At 36.3% G+C, this 16245-nt stretch overlaps 1 protein-coding gene across 1 annotated transcript in view; it reads right to left on the bottom strand.

Annotated features, from left to right (window-relative positions):
- CNTRL (centriolin) overlaps positions 1 to 14705 on the bottom strand; it is a 36289-nt gene extending 21584 nt beyond the window's left edge. The window contains exons 1-14 of the mRNA XM_075772224.1: positions 14475 to 14705; positions 12903 to 13158; positions 12331 to 12464; positions 11646 to 11776; positions 10255 to 10396; positions 9228 to 9414; positions 8936 to 9129; positions 8019 to 8075; positions 7020 to 7139; positions 5948 to 6173; positions 5329 to 5438; positions 4201 to 4395; positions 1427 to 1580; positions 164 to 384 (exon numbers count right to left, since the gene is read on the bottom strand). Coding sequence (XP_075628339.1) covers positions 164 to 384; positions 1427 to 1580; positions 4201 to 4395; positions 5329 to 5438; positions 5948 to 6173; positions 7020 to 7139; positions 8019 to 8075; positions 8936 to 9129; positions 9228 to 9414; positions 10255 to 10396; positions 11646 to 11776; positions 12331 to 12464; positions 12903 to 13125 — 2094 coding nt within the window. The 5' untranslated portion in view covers positions 13126 to 13158; positions 14475 to 14705. The remainder of the gene's footprint in view (positions 1 to 163; positions 385 to 1426; positions 1581 to 4200; positions 4396 to 5328; positions 5439 to 5947; positions 6174 to 7019; positions 7140 to 8018; positions 8076 to 8935; positions 9130 to 9227; positions 9415 to 10254; positions 10397 to 11645; positions 11777 to 12330; positions 12465 to 12902; positions 13159 to 14474) is intronic.
- Between the last annotated feature and the right edge of the window lie 1540 nt (positions 14706 to 16245).

The following is a 16245-nucleotide window of genomic DNA, read 5'->3' as shown; positions in this document are numbered from 1 at the left end:
TTAAAGGCCAAATGCTCTTAAAGTGTGTGGGCACATCTGATTGAAGTTACCATACAAAAAAAAATATTTTGTCCAAGAAATTGTGCTTTGGTCCTTTGTTAATTGTTTTCAAGCTTATTCTTAAGTATCTGAATTTGAGAAGAAACATAGTATTAAGCCTTACTTTTCTCATTTTTTCAGCATCCATGGCAACTATTTCCAGGTTGTTTCTTTCCTCCTCTAGATCTGCCAATCTTTGTAGCAAAGATTCTTTATCCTTCTGCAACTCCTTACATTCATCATTGGCTTGTTTTGCCTGACACTTAACACTTTCCAGGTATTCCTGTAATCCAATGATAATACTTTCTAAATCCCTTTTCAGTGCTTCGTTTGTTGCTATTTGACCTGCAGAAATGCAAAACAAATTTGAGATAGTTAAGATATCTCACTTATTTATGAAACAAACAAAACTGCCTTTCTTAATCTTAAGATGGTCACCTATTGAAATACATAGTAACAACAAGAAACTAGAACTCCAGCAGAAAAGCCTGTGCAGTATTTTAAAGGCTAGGAGTTCCCATATTACCTTATTAACCTGATCACTGGCAGAGTTAAAAAGAAAATGCAGTTCCTTGTGCATTCCCATCCCCTACCTAAGATGACATTTACTACCTTTATAACTAAATCAGTTTTGTTTCAATTTTTATATTCATATTCTTTTCTGAGACATTTACTTTCACATAGACTAGTTATATAGTAAACGTATACATAAGTTTAGTTCATTGGCTTTATTAAGTCAGTTTCCAAAACTCAGAGGATCAAACTGATGTAAAAGACACTTCTACAGAGGCTACAATCATATGACCAAATCTCAGTCAGCTCAAGTACTAGCTACGTGACAGCTCTTTAATATTTTAGATTATTATCTGAAGTATAAATGAAAAGGCATCATCATAAGGGTATTGAACTATCAATACTTCACTCATACAATTAAAAGCAGAGCAATCCTTTCTTCTGCTGGGACAACAAAATTGCAGATCATAAGGCTATGTTAAGTAATCAACAAAACACTCAGCTCAGACTTGATAAAGGGCCTTCCTGCCTTGACATTTTGATCCTGAACCCCAGAGCAACAAATCAGTCACTTAGAGCAGTTGTTTGCTTCCCCCTCACCTTAAGGAAATAAATAAACAAATAAACAAACAAACAAATAAATAAATAAAATCCTGCAAACTACCCTCTCCCAACCACATATAAGTGAGGCAACTAAAAAAAAAAAATTAAAAAATGTACACCAAGTCTCCTTTCAGATTAGTTAAGAATAGTTTTCAACTTCTTCCTACACATTCTGTATTTAATTTAAGCAAAGATAAACAAAAGTGAATCCTCAGTTCAATTGTCATGTTATCCTAGATACAAGAAACAGTGCAAGAAAAGAAAAATTTACTATCAGTGAGCTGTTGCTCCAAGTCCTTGATTTCCTCAGTTTCCTTAGCAATCCTAGAGAGCATCTCATCCAGGCGACTCTCAAGCTGTTTGTAATGTTTGTTCATTATATCAAATTGCTGTTCTTTACTTGCTTTTTGAGCTTTCATGTGAGCCTGTAAATTAACAGTTGGAAAGTAAAGCGGGACAACATCGATACAGATTAAAAAAGTCAAATCAATATTTTAGCTCAGTTCTGCAGTGTCTCACCACCAGCAGTAAGTCACAAGTGCAGTATATGTTGTGATTCTTGGGGTTGGGCTTGTTTGGGGTTTGGGTTTTTTTTATATTTTCCCTCCTTACTGCCCCACAAAGAATCCCAGATAGGCAAGCAATCTGTGTGACTAACAGCATTGTTAGTAGTCTCCCCCTTGCCCAGGCATGATGAATAAGGCCTGCATTTATAAATTATTACTCACGGCTACTACCTTTCTTCCTGCCTTTACTTTTTGTTATACCATTTCCTCTTTCAGTCAAGAACAAACATGATTTTCTCCAGAAGCTTTAATCCTGTCATCCTGCATTGCTCTCACAGCAGATGATGCTTTAGAACATGTCAGGTCAACACCCGAAGGAAAACACCCTGAACAACCAGCAAGTCAGGCCAAGTTTATAGCAAAGATTTACCTAAAGCAGATTTTTATATATATATACTTTTTTTTTTTTTTTTTCTGGGAAATACACCGTACCCACAGCTCACACAGACTTTTGTCAGGACTTCGTGCACTTAGTATGAATTTAGCTGATTGTTTCAGCTGCATACAAAACTTGGTTATCAACACAATATAGTACTAGCTGTTTCTCATTTGTATGAAATTACTCACAAGCGACTCAAACACCAGAAAATTTGGAAGAATACAGAATTATACTGTCATGAAAAACAGCACCTTTTCCCTAGTACTCAAAAAAAGAAAATAAATCAAGCTAGCAGTATAAATTTTAAATACAAGTTCTCAGGAAAATAATTTATAAAGTTGCTTCTATAACAAAACTAATGGGTTAAAACATAGCTTTATGTTATTTTTAACGTATTAAACCAGAAGTTATTTTTAACATTCGCATTAGTAGAATTCAACTTGTCACCTTGTTAAAGACAAACTACCGTTTGGCTTTCAAAAGTGAAATTTCAACAAGTAAAACCCAAGCAGAGGCGCTGCTGCTGAGTCATTTTGCTGCAGCTGCTGAATGTCACAAGAGAGCTGTTTTTAAAAAATCCAAACACTTACAGCTTTGCCTTTGTCTTTTCTTCCTTCGATATCATTTGCAAAACGCCCCACCCCTGATCTAGAGTTCATTTGACTAGAGCACCGGTATCTTCAGCACAGAAAACAGTTAAGCGGAGTCTCCCATCTGCTCCGATCGCTCCCGCTCCCCCCGCAGCCCCGCAGATCGTAGGGGCCCCGCAGCTCCCAGCCGCTCGCCCGGCCCGTTCCCGGCTCCGCAGGCGGTTGGCCCCGGCCAGCGCTTCCTGTGTTGTGATTTGAAGCGAGGGGCGGCCTGCGGGAAGGGCCGGGCGAGGGGCCCGGCCGTTAGTTTAGGGATCTTGCCCGAAACGCACACGGCCCTTCTGATATTGAACAGCAGAGTTAAAAATTAAAAAAAAAAAAAAAAAAAAAAAAAAAAAAAAAAAAAAAAAGACAACTAAGAAAAAATAAAATAAATGCATTTTTAACAAGTGTTTGTAGGCCTCAGCTGAAAACAAGAGCCAAGCATAAAAATTCTTTCTTTGCATACTTAAAAGCATCAAGCTGGCCTGAAAAGCTCTCATTTAAAAAGACATACGCTTTTTAAAAACACTATTATAAAAGTAACTCCATTTCATTTTAATTTAAAATTTCTATAAATGTTTGCTATACCTGAACACAGTTAATAACTCAGAAATCAAAAGTCTCGCTCTTCTGGAGATAAAAAAAAGAGACTATCAAGCTAGAGCTCTTCTCGGTACCTCCAGCTTTGCCCCAAACCTGTAACATGTACCTCTGAGACTTTATTCAATCTCTTAATGACAGGACTGTATGTGACAGCAGAGAAAGGGCATTAGACCCCACCAAAAAGGCAGTATAAATCTTTTCAGAATTAGAACTATTTATTGAAATTTGATTCTAGTTTTAGGATGCTTGACTACTGTGTGAAGCCCAAGCTGCTGCTGCCTTCAGCTGTCTGCAGTTCACAGGCTGGAAAATTAATGTAAGCTGTCACCATCTCAGCCAGGTCAGCTACATCTGCTACTCCAGGTTTTTTTAAGCTGATCCTTGCAAACAGACTTTTGTGCCAACACAAGAGCTCTCTGACACAGCAGCACTTCAGCTATAGGCCTACAGCTGTTACAGTGACCTTTAAAAATCTTTAAGGCCAGATTCTACAAAAAGATGCATTAAGGATTTCTCACACAGAAATTGTCTCCAAGGCTCTGCACAGCATGTTTTTACAAAGTATAGAGCTCTAGTTCTTAACGTGTTGTACTGCAACTGCATTGAAAACAAGTTGCCCAAATGTTTTACCAAAGTTGGGTTTTTGTTTGGTTTTTGCTTTTGTTTGGTTTTTTTTAATTGTGAGGAGTTGTATGTTTATGTTTCTCAAATGATAACAGCAAAGGAAATTGGTAAATAGCAAAAGAATATATAATCCATGAAATAGGCGCAACTGAATGGTTATCACTTAAAATAGCCTTTACTACATTTCTCAGTACATGAATATATGCAGAACATAACAACTTAAGATTTCAGTTTTACTTGCCTGTCTTGGATCTTCAGGATTTACAGAAGCAAGAGATCTCTGCAAATCTTCAAGCTCTTTCTGTTTTTTTGCTATTTCTCTTTTCTGTTTCTCCATTTGTTTTTCCAGTTCTAAAGCTCCCTTGCGTAGCTGGTGCAGGATTTGTATCTTTTCACTCAGTTGCTGTTCAATACCTTCCTTGTTGGCCTGTGATACCTGGAGACAGCATTCAGACGTTGGGTAAAATGGTTTAATTGGAAATACACAGCTGATCAAGAACATTTTTAAAAATTAAGTCAGACTGCCAGTTTAGCCTAACAGGTTACCTAAAAATGAACTATTCATTGTTTTGAATCCTCTTAATTTTCTTAAGGTAACAAAAACTCCTAAGATTTTCTCACAAAGAGTTAGACAATAGAAAGACGGTTTGCTTATTGTAACTAGAAATTTCATAACCTTAGTCTACCATACCAGGAAATGCCAGAACCCTTATTTTGACCATCATCCCATAGTGTTTTGTTTTTAAACAAGTCTTCAAAAGTCTCTTGTATAATTCCTTCTTGCAGTCTTAAGATGACTATCTGAAATGTCTTTTCCCCCTCCACAGTTAGGAGTTCTTAAGTTAAAATATGGAAGATTGATTGTAAGGCAAGTTTAAAAACTAAAATTAGCAATAATTTATAACAGTTGTTGAAGAAATGGAAGATACAACTTTAGTTTAATGCTGATAAATGTTTTAAAATTAATTCTTGCTGCCAATTATGTAGCTACATTGCTTATTATTAGATGCACAACTAAGTTACAGTCCTTCCTGAAAGGCCTTTTCTGATAAAAGTGACCTCTAAATGTCCACTTACTGCAGTACTCAAATCTATATCCATGTTCTTCCAAAGCATTCTGGGGAAAGTTAATAATTTAGCAGCATCACATGGAACATGCTTAGATGCAATTAACTGCAATACAAATCTGACAGCTTATTTATAAACAAGCTAAAATCTGTAAGATTTTTCTGATGCATGACAAATGGATTTATGTATGTATAATACATAACCCTTTGAGGATGAATGGGGAGAAAAAAGGTTTATTTTCTACATCAACGCTGCTCTGAACGCTTTCTCTTGCTATTCATATAGCAACTTCTTTGCATACTTTTTTCTGAGCCAGAGCATCCTCCAGTTGTTGCAGCTCCCCTGTTACTTCCAAAATTTGTTGCTCTGCATTTCCTATTGCACTTTGCAGTTCTTCTAATCTTCTCTGTGCTGCAGACAAAAAAAAAGCCAACACAAAAAAAATCCCCCAAACCCACAACATAAGTTATACTATTCTGTATAACATTGATAAACATGTTTTCTGTTATAACGTTAATCAGAATGCATTTTCTTAAAACAGTGATAATCAAAGCTAATATGTTATGGTTTCTCAAAAAGTATGTCTAAAGTTTTTTTAATGAGTCTTATACAATCAAATTAATGCATCAAATATGCAAAAATGCAAAAGCATTCTCTTTTCAAAACACTGTATTTTGAAAATATTATTATATAAATATATTTAATCCTTTCATCCAGAGTTATCTTACAATAATAGCAAAAAGAAATTGTAACAGTTTTGACCCAAAATGCATCAAGTACCTGTTTAGAAGTTACAGCACTTACAGCCTTTGACACACTATTCCTATTCTTATGTCAAATGTGTCAGGCATTTAATCAGTGGAATAAAATACATTGATATACATAATGTTTACCAAATAAAATTTAAAATAAGAATTTACCTGAATTAATCTTTTTTTCTTTACCCTCTAGTAGCTCATCTAGAGTTTGGAGCTGCAATTTCAGCTGGGGATTTCTAGAGAAGTCATCTTCATCTAGTTGCATTTTTCCAATCTCCATCTGCTGAGCTTTGTTAGCAATATAGCCTTCTCTTATAAACATATTTCTTTTATACCTAGCCTTACCAATGTATGGGCTTTCACCAGGTACATTATCAAGTTCAACATCCTGAAATGTATGAAGCAGTATATCTCAGAAGTATGGCCGCAATCAGCTCATAATACACGTTTAACTCTCTTAACAAGCATATAAAGGAAAATCAAGTTGAAATTCAAATAATTAGAAGAAAACAGACTACACTTGACTTCTTTGGCCTTGAACGTTCTTGTTATTTTATAACTGAATTTAAAACAAACACACCCAATTGGGGTATGATCAGTTTGTTCCAAATGGGTAATGCAAGTGGATATTTAACTGAACAAATTTTTCTTAATATTTTAGATTTAATAGTAATATAGCTTATACTCAGCCCATTACATTGTTGCACTTAAATATAACTTAAAAAAATCATTTGTAGTTAATGATTACTGATCTTTATGTTTCTTGTGCAAACTCCTTTCATTCAGGCATCTCTACAATTTTTTTTGCAAGTACGACAGAGGTTAGGTCTAGTAGAAGGAAAAAAAAAATCAACAGAAAAGAACAGAAATTCTAACTCAAGAACATTCTGGCTTGTGGAATTTCTCCAGTGAAAGGCCCTCCAAAATTTAGTGAGAAGCAAGGACTATCATTTGTTTGGTTAATAAGAATGAAATGCTTGTTCACTGACTCTACCTAGCTAAAACATATGCATATAGGTATGTATACTAATAACACATTAAACATCATCCTGATTCAGTTTAGTTCAAATCTTGTAACTTATGATTTTAAAATGAAATTTTTATATTTTGTAACTAATAACTATTAATAAAGCAGTATATATTAGAATTATAGAAAACCTATTAAATTTTCTGTTTTCCAAGATGAAAAGCAAGAGAAACAACAGTGAAAAGATCATTATTTTCAAATTATTACCTCTGACGGAAAATAATTTAATGGCTCAAATTTTGCATCAATCTTATAAAATGCCAGTTCCTGCTCCAATTCATACTGCTTCTGGCAAGCTCGGGTTAGCTCCATTGTCTTCTGCTTTAACTAATAAACCAGTAAACAAAGTAAGTTGCATTCATTCAAGATTCATCGTTATCACAAACATTTCAATTCATAGAGAGCAGGGCAAAGACAGTAACTGTGAAACAAAGCTCACATCAGAAAAAGTTAAGATGGTGTATTTTGGATCAAGAATGTCACAAAGTGCAACTCTGTACAAGATACAATATGACACCTAACAGCAGACAAGAAACCCACAATTAATGTAACACAAATGATCACATGAAAGGCCTTTTAAGTTTACATGCATCAAAGGTTTGAAAATAAATTTGTCACTAACTTAGGTGAAAAAAATACTAATTTAGGTACAATCCTTTAGCAAAATCTACAAAAAATAACAAATGTATTTACTGCTACTAGTGAGCAGTGAGAGCTGTTAACACTCATTTTCTGTAAAAGAAACAAAATATCTCAGTTGTCAAGTATCGTATAGAGCCTACGCATTTCATTTTAGCTTAACCTTACGCTAGATAGGTTTTGAGGTTGGTTTGGTTTTCTTTTTTTAATAAAGGTCCATCATGTGATTTCTTTTTAAATCAACTTTTCACACTGAATACCTGAGGGAGAACATGCAGCAAAACTCCAATAGACAGTGGAAAGCAGGACTAATGGAAGAAAAGAAATAGAACAGACTGGAATAAAGGAAAGGCTTAAAGAAAGATTTTAAAAACCTATATACATCATGCAAAAGTTAACTGTGTTTCAGAGAAAAGAAAAAAAAAATCAAGAAAATTGTATTCAAAAAACACAGTGCATATAAAGTCTCACTGGAACACCTTATACAAATTTTCCTACTTTAGTAAACATGCAAATAAATCCTAGAAATAAAAATAACCATGCAACCCAGGAGCACAGTGGGGCTACCTTTAGTGAGGAATAAAGGCTCTGTGGAAAGGGAACTGTGACAAACCAATACACCAGCTAAAGGAAGAAAGAAGCAAGGAAAGTTTGTCATCCAAAGGACAAGAGTGGGTTAAGTTGCAAAATATATGCTGCTAAATCTCACTATACTGAAAACTACATTTTAGAAATAGGCTGCTTGTTAGCATGTGTGTTTGTGTGTTCACAGAAGAAACAGCTATAGAAATATTAGCTATAGAGATTCTGAAGAATAAAATTTTAGAGGACAAGTTTAACAAGTGAAATAAAACCTGTAGATTAAGTTCCTATCAGGTCATTCACAACTGAGCACTCTCAAGTCAATAGGATTTTTTTCCAGGACCACCGTACAAATCTTGCATTTTATAGCTACCAATGAAAGATACTTGTCAAACATTAAGATTTTAGGATTATGTGAATAAAGTACAAGTAAACTAATTACCCAAAATAATAATCAAGGGGTATTACTAACACACAACTTGTATGCACACCTTGTGTTTGTAAAAGCAATTAATCTTTTCCCTTATTGCAGCAGCACTTGAAAGTCCAGACAACACACAAGATTCAGTACACCAGCAATTTAGCAGCTAGGGGATACTTAATCTTTCATCAACAGACAAAATTTTAAATGAAAGAAGTTACTGGAGTCAAACAAATAAGTTATCATAAACCATAAATTGCCACAGTGATACTGATTGTTGGGTCAATATACTTACTTTTTTCCCGAGAAATATTGAAGAACTACTGGTCAAGGAATAATCTCTCTCTAAAGAGTTGAAGCGCCTAAGTTCTGTCTCTGTATTTTAAACATAAATCTCCAGCCATTTGGGCTCTCACACTGACAACTATTTCTGACAGCAAAACTATTCCAAATATTTACTTAGGGCAAGTGATTATCTTACCAATTCATTTTTGGTGTCCAGGTCCCTTTGTAGGTCTTCGTAGCTTTGTTTCTGTTGCAAAGTCTTTTCTTTTAATGATCTGTTGACTTCATCTTGATGGTGAAGTTGCTCAAGCACTTTGGACTGGTTAAGTTTAAGGTTCTCCATCTCCTTTATTGTGTTTTCCAACTCTCTCTCTAATTTTTCTATCTCTTCTGAAAAACAAAATAATAGAAAAATTCAAATAGAAAATCTTTTCCTTCTAAAGTTAAATTGTGTGTCATTCACTTTAGTTCTAACATATTGCTATTACCTAAATTAAACCTCTCTAGAGCTTTCTGCCTGTCATGATTTGTCACTGGCTGTCCATCCAAGTTCTCCAGTGCTCGCAAGTGGAATATGGTGTACAAGCGGTAGTGAGGCAGACTTACAACTGGATTATCAGCAAGGAATAGAGAAGTCAGATCTTGTAGAGGCTTTAGTTTAGCTATATCGTGGAGCTAAATCAAAGACAAATGGGACAATCATTAGATATCCTTCCAAGAACAATCAAACCCCCATTACTGAATTTCTGACTGTATAGAATGTTTTATGTTAGGTCCATCTCTAAGGATCTATTTTAACATTTATGCTGAAGTGGAATCTCTAAAACCCTACCAAAATACACAGCACTATGACTAAAGTAACTTCCTAAAAATCAAATTGTTTCTTCTATGAAAAAAAAAAATCACTGCAAAGAGGGCAAATTTCACCAAGCTTGATCTTGGAACTTTCAAGATAACAAGGCCTGTGGATATATATAACCTTCCATTTAAAAGAAAAGGGAGCTTCTATCAGGAGGAGTACTCAAAGCTGGTTCATCTCTCCTCCTAAGCAGCATGACTCCTTCAGAAACTGTAGTAAGTTACTTCATTTCATAGACACCCTTTTGTAGCTGCAAAACATGGAAATTAACTTGGACCACAGAAGTAAATCTAGTCACATCCTAGATACAAAATATAAGCAAATAAATTATTTACTGGTCTCCAAAACTATATAATTAACTTATCACCACCAATAACATGCAAAAGTCTTCACATTTTCACTAAGTTTTTCCCTAAGTTTCCAAAAACTTATGATTTCCTGAACAAAGGAATATAGGCTTATGCTTTGAATACCTGGCACAGAATGAGAGTTTTTCTGATAAACAACTTTACTAGCCTCACAACGGCTGTATGTCACAACAGACTTTGTTGAAAGATACTCAGCAATTATTCAGGGCAAGTCAATCAATGTAAACGTACCAGTTCACTTCACTAAAAGATTCTGAACAATTATTATTCCTAACTATAATCACTTACTGATGATACTTTATTCTGTTTCAAATTAAGGATGCGCAGGGATCTCAGTTTCTTCCCTACCCACACAGGAATATGCTCAATCTCATTCCTTGCAAGGTTGAGCTTTTGTAGATTCTGCATATGTTCTATACCTTCAATTTTACTGAAAATAAGAGAAAAACATAACTTATTATGAAGCACAGCAAATTTACAGTGTAACTGAAGCATTATGGATAAACTACAGCAAAATCTGTCTCAAATAATTATCATCCAAGAAATCTGCAAAAACAGTTGTTTACTGCCATGGACTCACAATTCAAATTAAATTACACCAGCTTACTTCCAAGTACTACATGAAGACAAAAAAGAAATTCTCAGCAAGATTTTGTTGCTCACTGTGGCAAAACCTTTACTTTCAAATCTCTTATTTTTAATATTAAAATTATTTTAATGTCTGGTAATTCCATTTTAGTATGAAAATTTTGTTCCTTTTCTCCTGAGAATGTTATGGGACACAGATGAACCAGAAGAAAAGTGTTCGCTTTTTTTTTTTCATAGAAAATGTGGAAAACATACTAGGTTTTAGTTTACTTGGGCATTTATCTAAAGATATGAGTATTTTAACAAAGTACAGTAGAACATGCTCTTGTGACTGTTTTATTTTTTCAGTAGGAACCAACTAGACTCTGAGAAGATACAGCAGTAGCTAAAAGCTACTCTGACCTTTCCAGTTCCTGTTGAGAGAGGAAGTTGTGTGAATGCAATGTGTAGAAATGCTAGCGTCTTGCTTACTTCCTATTGTTAACTTCTCTACTGAAATCGCAGCTTCTCTACTGCAATGCCAGTCTCACGTAAAGATCATAATTCACTAACAGAAAAATTAAAGGAAACAAGGAATTTTGCTATTGCCTGAACCATTACCCTTCAACGTATTTATACGACTCAGAAAAGATACCAGACTCAAACCAGTGAAAGTGAAAAAGCAATTTAGTGAGTTTACAGCCTGCCTGATCAAGCCCATTTAGCTTTCTCTCCTAAAAGAAAACTTCTTGTATTTACCTGCAACAATATGCAGTAAAAATTTAATTAAATCTTTAATGCATCTAATTGGGTTATTGTACACACTTCATTATGGTATCTGGAAACTTGCATTTCTGGCTTGGTTTCCTAGGGAAACAAGTTTAACTGTAACCATGGTACACTAACAGCACCTCGCAGAACTATATATCCTTCTAATACCTAAGAGCTTGTGCTTTTTAAGAAAATCTGACCAAAGCCTGTTATCCTTGATATATAACTGATGGGAAATTCACCTTACCTGTTCACACGTGTGAGACAACTCACTTAAACAGTAAGAGAAAGTCAGCTTTATTGTATCTGGGCTTACCAAAACCGTTAATGTTTCTGCTTACCTGATTTTGTTGCAAGACAAATTGAGTTCACGCAACTTCATCAATTTATCCAACTTCTCAATCTTCTCTATTTGGTTGTTACTAAGATTTAGTGTCTCTAGTTTAGAGCACTTTTCCAAGTTTTCTATGTACTATAGAACAGAAAGTTAATCCATTAGCATTGCAGCTTTATTAATTTATTTTTTTTTAAAGAGAAAGGCATTTATCTTTTTAACAGGTATTTCTCTATTTTTAACAACAGCCTATTCATTACAAAATACAAAGTATCGTAACATTTTTATTAATCAGTTTCACTGTTGCATTCTAAAACCCTGCTTTAGGTACAGTCTTCTATACTATTGGAAGAGGAAAACTAGATTTTAAGTTTACACTGTACCACTCATCTACACAAAAGGGAAATTGCCATTTTAAAAAAACCAACCAAACCACCCACAAAAACCAGCACAATCCAAAAGCTAAAATATTACACAAATGGATGTTATTCTAAACTTCATTCTAACTGATCCAAATTTTTTTCTTTTGCACAAGTTTCCACTGACATATATTTTTAAACAGAAGCTGCTTGTAGAACTAGGCCAACATAATTAGAATATAGCTGTTTACATCCACTTAGACTTTTACTAAAAAATAAATAAAAATTAATTTTTTAACTTTGCTCAATTACCAGTTATTTTCAATAACTTACCTTAAATTTCTTGTCCCCATCCTTTGGGGAAGAAAGATTCAGTGAGCTTATATATGCCAAATTGTCCTGTTTTGACAGACTTTTTATAAGAGGTTCGGTAATGTACCTAACTCCTGCACTAACACCATTTTCATCTGAAATTAAACAGAGAAACTAGCTTGAGTAGTGAATGAATTGGTGATTTTTATATTAGTCTTTTACTTCACACTGAATACTGGAAAAACATTGAAAATTATTCCCCCCCCCCCCACAGGTGATGGGAAGAAACAGCACACCAGAAGCATTTACAGGAAATTACATGTTGGAGTAAGCGGGTACAGCATTTTGAAAAAGGCACCGTCTGCATCTGCCTTTGCCAGTCTTCCCCCCGCCACAGAATGTAAGGAGTAAAAGTCTCATTATTCTACACAGCTTTCATTACTATCATTTCCACATTTGAGTACCAAAAGAAGAAAGCAAATTTTCAGGGTTGTTTTCAACAGATCATACATCTTTAATCACATAGTTCACAGAACATTGCCTTTTTATGCTTTTAGAATGTACTTTTATAACAGCAGTTATTTATACAATACCTTTATGAAACTTATACTCAAAATCAGCTTCTACATTTTCTGCTGTAATATCAAGTTGTTGGTTCCTCTGCTCCGTGCTTTTGCAAGCAGATGGAGATGTCTGTTGGCTAAGAGGAGATGGTGATCTCGTACTTGAACTGACAGGAGACATTGGACTAGGTGTCCAAGATGCTGACTTCTGTGGTTTTCTACATAATGTTTTTCTTACTGAGCCTTTCTTCATTGCCGAAAGTACAGAATATCATATGACCAGTATCTGTAAGAACAGAAATAAACATCAGACTGTGCATAAGTCTAAATCTTAATGGTTTGCAAGCCAAGAAATTGTCTTTTTAGCATAAGAAAATATTTCCAGCAATGACATGGTACCAAAAAAACACATCCAAGCCAACTCTCCAATGGGTGACAGCTTCCAGTTTTCATGAACACGTATTCAGAGGAATGGTATACCTGTTTACTTACACCATTCTACAGCACAACACCAGGAACTAGCTGAACTGCTTTCTGTTTTGCAAATTCATCTTGGTAACTATCCTGCAATTTATAGCTTACACAAACCCTGTCAGGTCTGGAGATACTCTCAACTCAAACTAGCATAGTTGGCAGCGGACAGAAAGAAAGGACTAGGATCCCACTTGTTTTTACCAACGCTAGAAATCACCCACTTTGCAGCTAGAAGAGCTAATACAAGCAAAAAAGGCAACAGAAGAAAAAAAATTAAAATCAGTCTAGCAATGGCATTCCTTCAGTGTTCCCCTTTCTGCAAACAAGTTATTCTGTGACTACCTGGGAAATTCCAGAGAATGTTAATAGAAACTTGCCCCAGTGACAAGTATATTTCCTTAGGGGTAAGCATAGAAACAGTCATGTACGCATTGTGTCTGTAAGAGCCCTTGTAGTAACCATCTTCAAGGGACAAGTTTTTACTAAAACCTAGACCTAGTAAACAAAAAAGCAAATTTTAAGATATTCCTTAAGATAGAAACATATGCTTTTAAGGGAACTTAGACCTCTGTGAGTGACTACATTGTGTCTTAAGTTGAGAAGATTTTCTTCATTAAAAAGGATTTTTTTTTTTCCTGAATCTTCAAAAAGAAGGAAAGAAGGAAGAAGTTACTGTCTCCAATACTTGGAGGCACAACTCATTCAGGGCGAGGAAACTGAGACTGGAAGGGGCAGGAGAGGGGAAAAGATGATGGTGAGCTAGTGAAAAGCTACTTTGGGAAGATTCTTCACGTTTTAAGACGGGCCCTCGGTGCTGCCAGCTCCTCCCCGCCGCCCCCGGTTAACGACTGCGCACCCGCCGCAGCCGCTCCATCCGCAGACACCACAGCCCAGCCACCGGCCTCTGCCCGCCCTGCCGCCACGGCCGACCCGCACCTGACAGGATGGCGACTACCCAGCGCGGCACGGTGCTGCCGGCCGAGCCCCGAGCAGAGCTCCTCTCCGCGGGGCCGGGCTGCGGGGCACCGCCGCGCCCCCAGTGAGGCGGCCGGTGAGCAGCAGTGCTCGCTGGAGGGGGATCCCGGTTCCCGCCGAGGGCGGTTCCCCTCAGGCCTCCGCTTTGATTACCTGCGTTGACATGGTAACGCCGTTTCACCGCTTCCCGCTCGTCGCCGCCGAGGCAGTGGTGAGCAGGGCGGCCTCCGGGCGACCCCGCGTGAAGGCACCGTCTCTCCGCACACCTCTCTCCCCTTTCTTTCCTCCACTGACTGTTCGTCGTCTCTACCGGCCACCAGGCCCGGTGTGCTGCGGCTCCTTTAAGAGCCAGGCGTGAGGAGCCGAGCCGACGCCATTTTGTCTGGTTGTTGACCAGCGACGGGTGAACGGGCCCGGGGAAGGGGCGGGGCAGGCCCTCGCGAAGCCACGCCCCCTCTAGCGCGGCTTTCCCGCCGCTGATGGGCCCTGCGACGCGTGCGCTGCTCTTTTTCCTATTCCCGCCGCTATCAGCCGCTTCACCTCAGCGCCAGGCGGCGGCTGCCGGTCCTCTGCCCGGTCCTCAGCTGCCAAAGGGTCGATTTTGAGAGATTTTGTTATAATTAAAGCCCAAGTCGCGGTATAAATAACAAAGCCTGCTCTGGTGATAGTTGTTTTTTGTTTTGTTTTTTTTTGTCTGTGCTTTATATAGCTTATTTATCTATCATTTATTAGCCTATCAGCGTAAAATTGTATGTAGGCAGGTTTTACTCTGGAACATTGTATGTGGTGTTGGATATACACACTATATTTGATCATGATAATCTCAATGCAGTAGGCCTGAATTGCCACCATTTTCACAGAGATGTTGGAAATAAATAATGGCTTTGGATTGTGTGTGTGAGTTTGGAATTTATACAACTAGGTGTGAAATGTAGGATTGAAAAATCAGTAGGCCATATCTGAAAAAGAACGTGCAGAAGGGACAGAATTAGATTTTAAAAACATTATTTCAGAATATTGTTAGGCTTAAAGTGCTTTCCAGTGTTCTTTACAGTTTGCTCCCTATTGTTTACATACAACCCCTACAAATTTGCTGTATAAATTCTCATCATTTGGTATTTAGTAATAGGTATTTGGGCCATTATTTTTAATAATATTAAGCACCTTACAGTTTGTAAGATTTCCTTCTATATGTTGTTGCTTCCCTTGTAGTTTATTACATCTGTTGGGAAGCCCATGTTGGCCTTCCTGTAATTTAATTTTCTATTGATCAGAAAAAGTTTTGTAAATGTCTTTCCCGTAAAGGTTGACTACGGTATTTGTTTAAACTCGAGAAGTCTTGCACAACTTTAGTTTAACTTTTCATAAACTTATTTGTTGAGGTCCTATGCTTAGATATCAGACATGCAAAGGTTTTGTCACCTGGTTTTTTTTGCAAATGCTGTTTAAAATTGTACATGTTGTAGGTGTATTGTGTCCTAATATTTTCATATTGCAGTTTTATTTGTAATGAAAGGACACAGAAAGTTGGTATAATCAGGAATACATTTGGCTAAAAGAAAATGGAAACTTCTGGTCTAAACATATCAACACACTATGTTTGATATAATTAAAATGTTTTTTTTTCTTTGGACGCAAATTTAGAATTACTTTGCTTTAAATAAAAATTATTTTCTGAAGAGCAAACTGAATCTAATTTTTTGTTGTTTGCGGGTTTTTTTGCTACCTCTGAAAATTATTTTTTCTTCATGTAGTTATCAAACAGAGAGGAAGTTAGAACTGCCATAGGATTGCTCTGGACATGTTTAAAAATATAAATCCTAAATTTAAAAAATTCAAAAAATTTAGCTGTTCTGGCTCCCTTGGATAGGGGCAATAACATTTTAGTAAAACATGATCTGTAATTAATTATTAACTGTGAGTG

This window comes from Balearica regulorum, chromosome 20 (assembly GCF_011004875.1).
Source record: "Balearica regulorum gibbericeps isolate bBalReg1 chromosome 20, bBalReg1.pri, whole genome shotgun sequence".
Taxonomy (NCBI): domain Eukaryota; kingdom Metazoa; phylum Chordata; class Aves; order Gruiformes; family Gruidae; genus Balearica; species Balearica regulorum.
The sequence above is the reverse complement of the archived record's forward strand: the minus strand, read 5'-3'. Positions and strand labels throughout refer to the sequence as shown.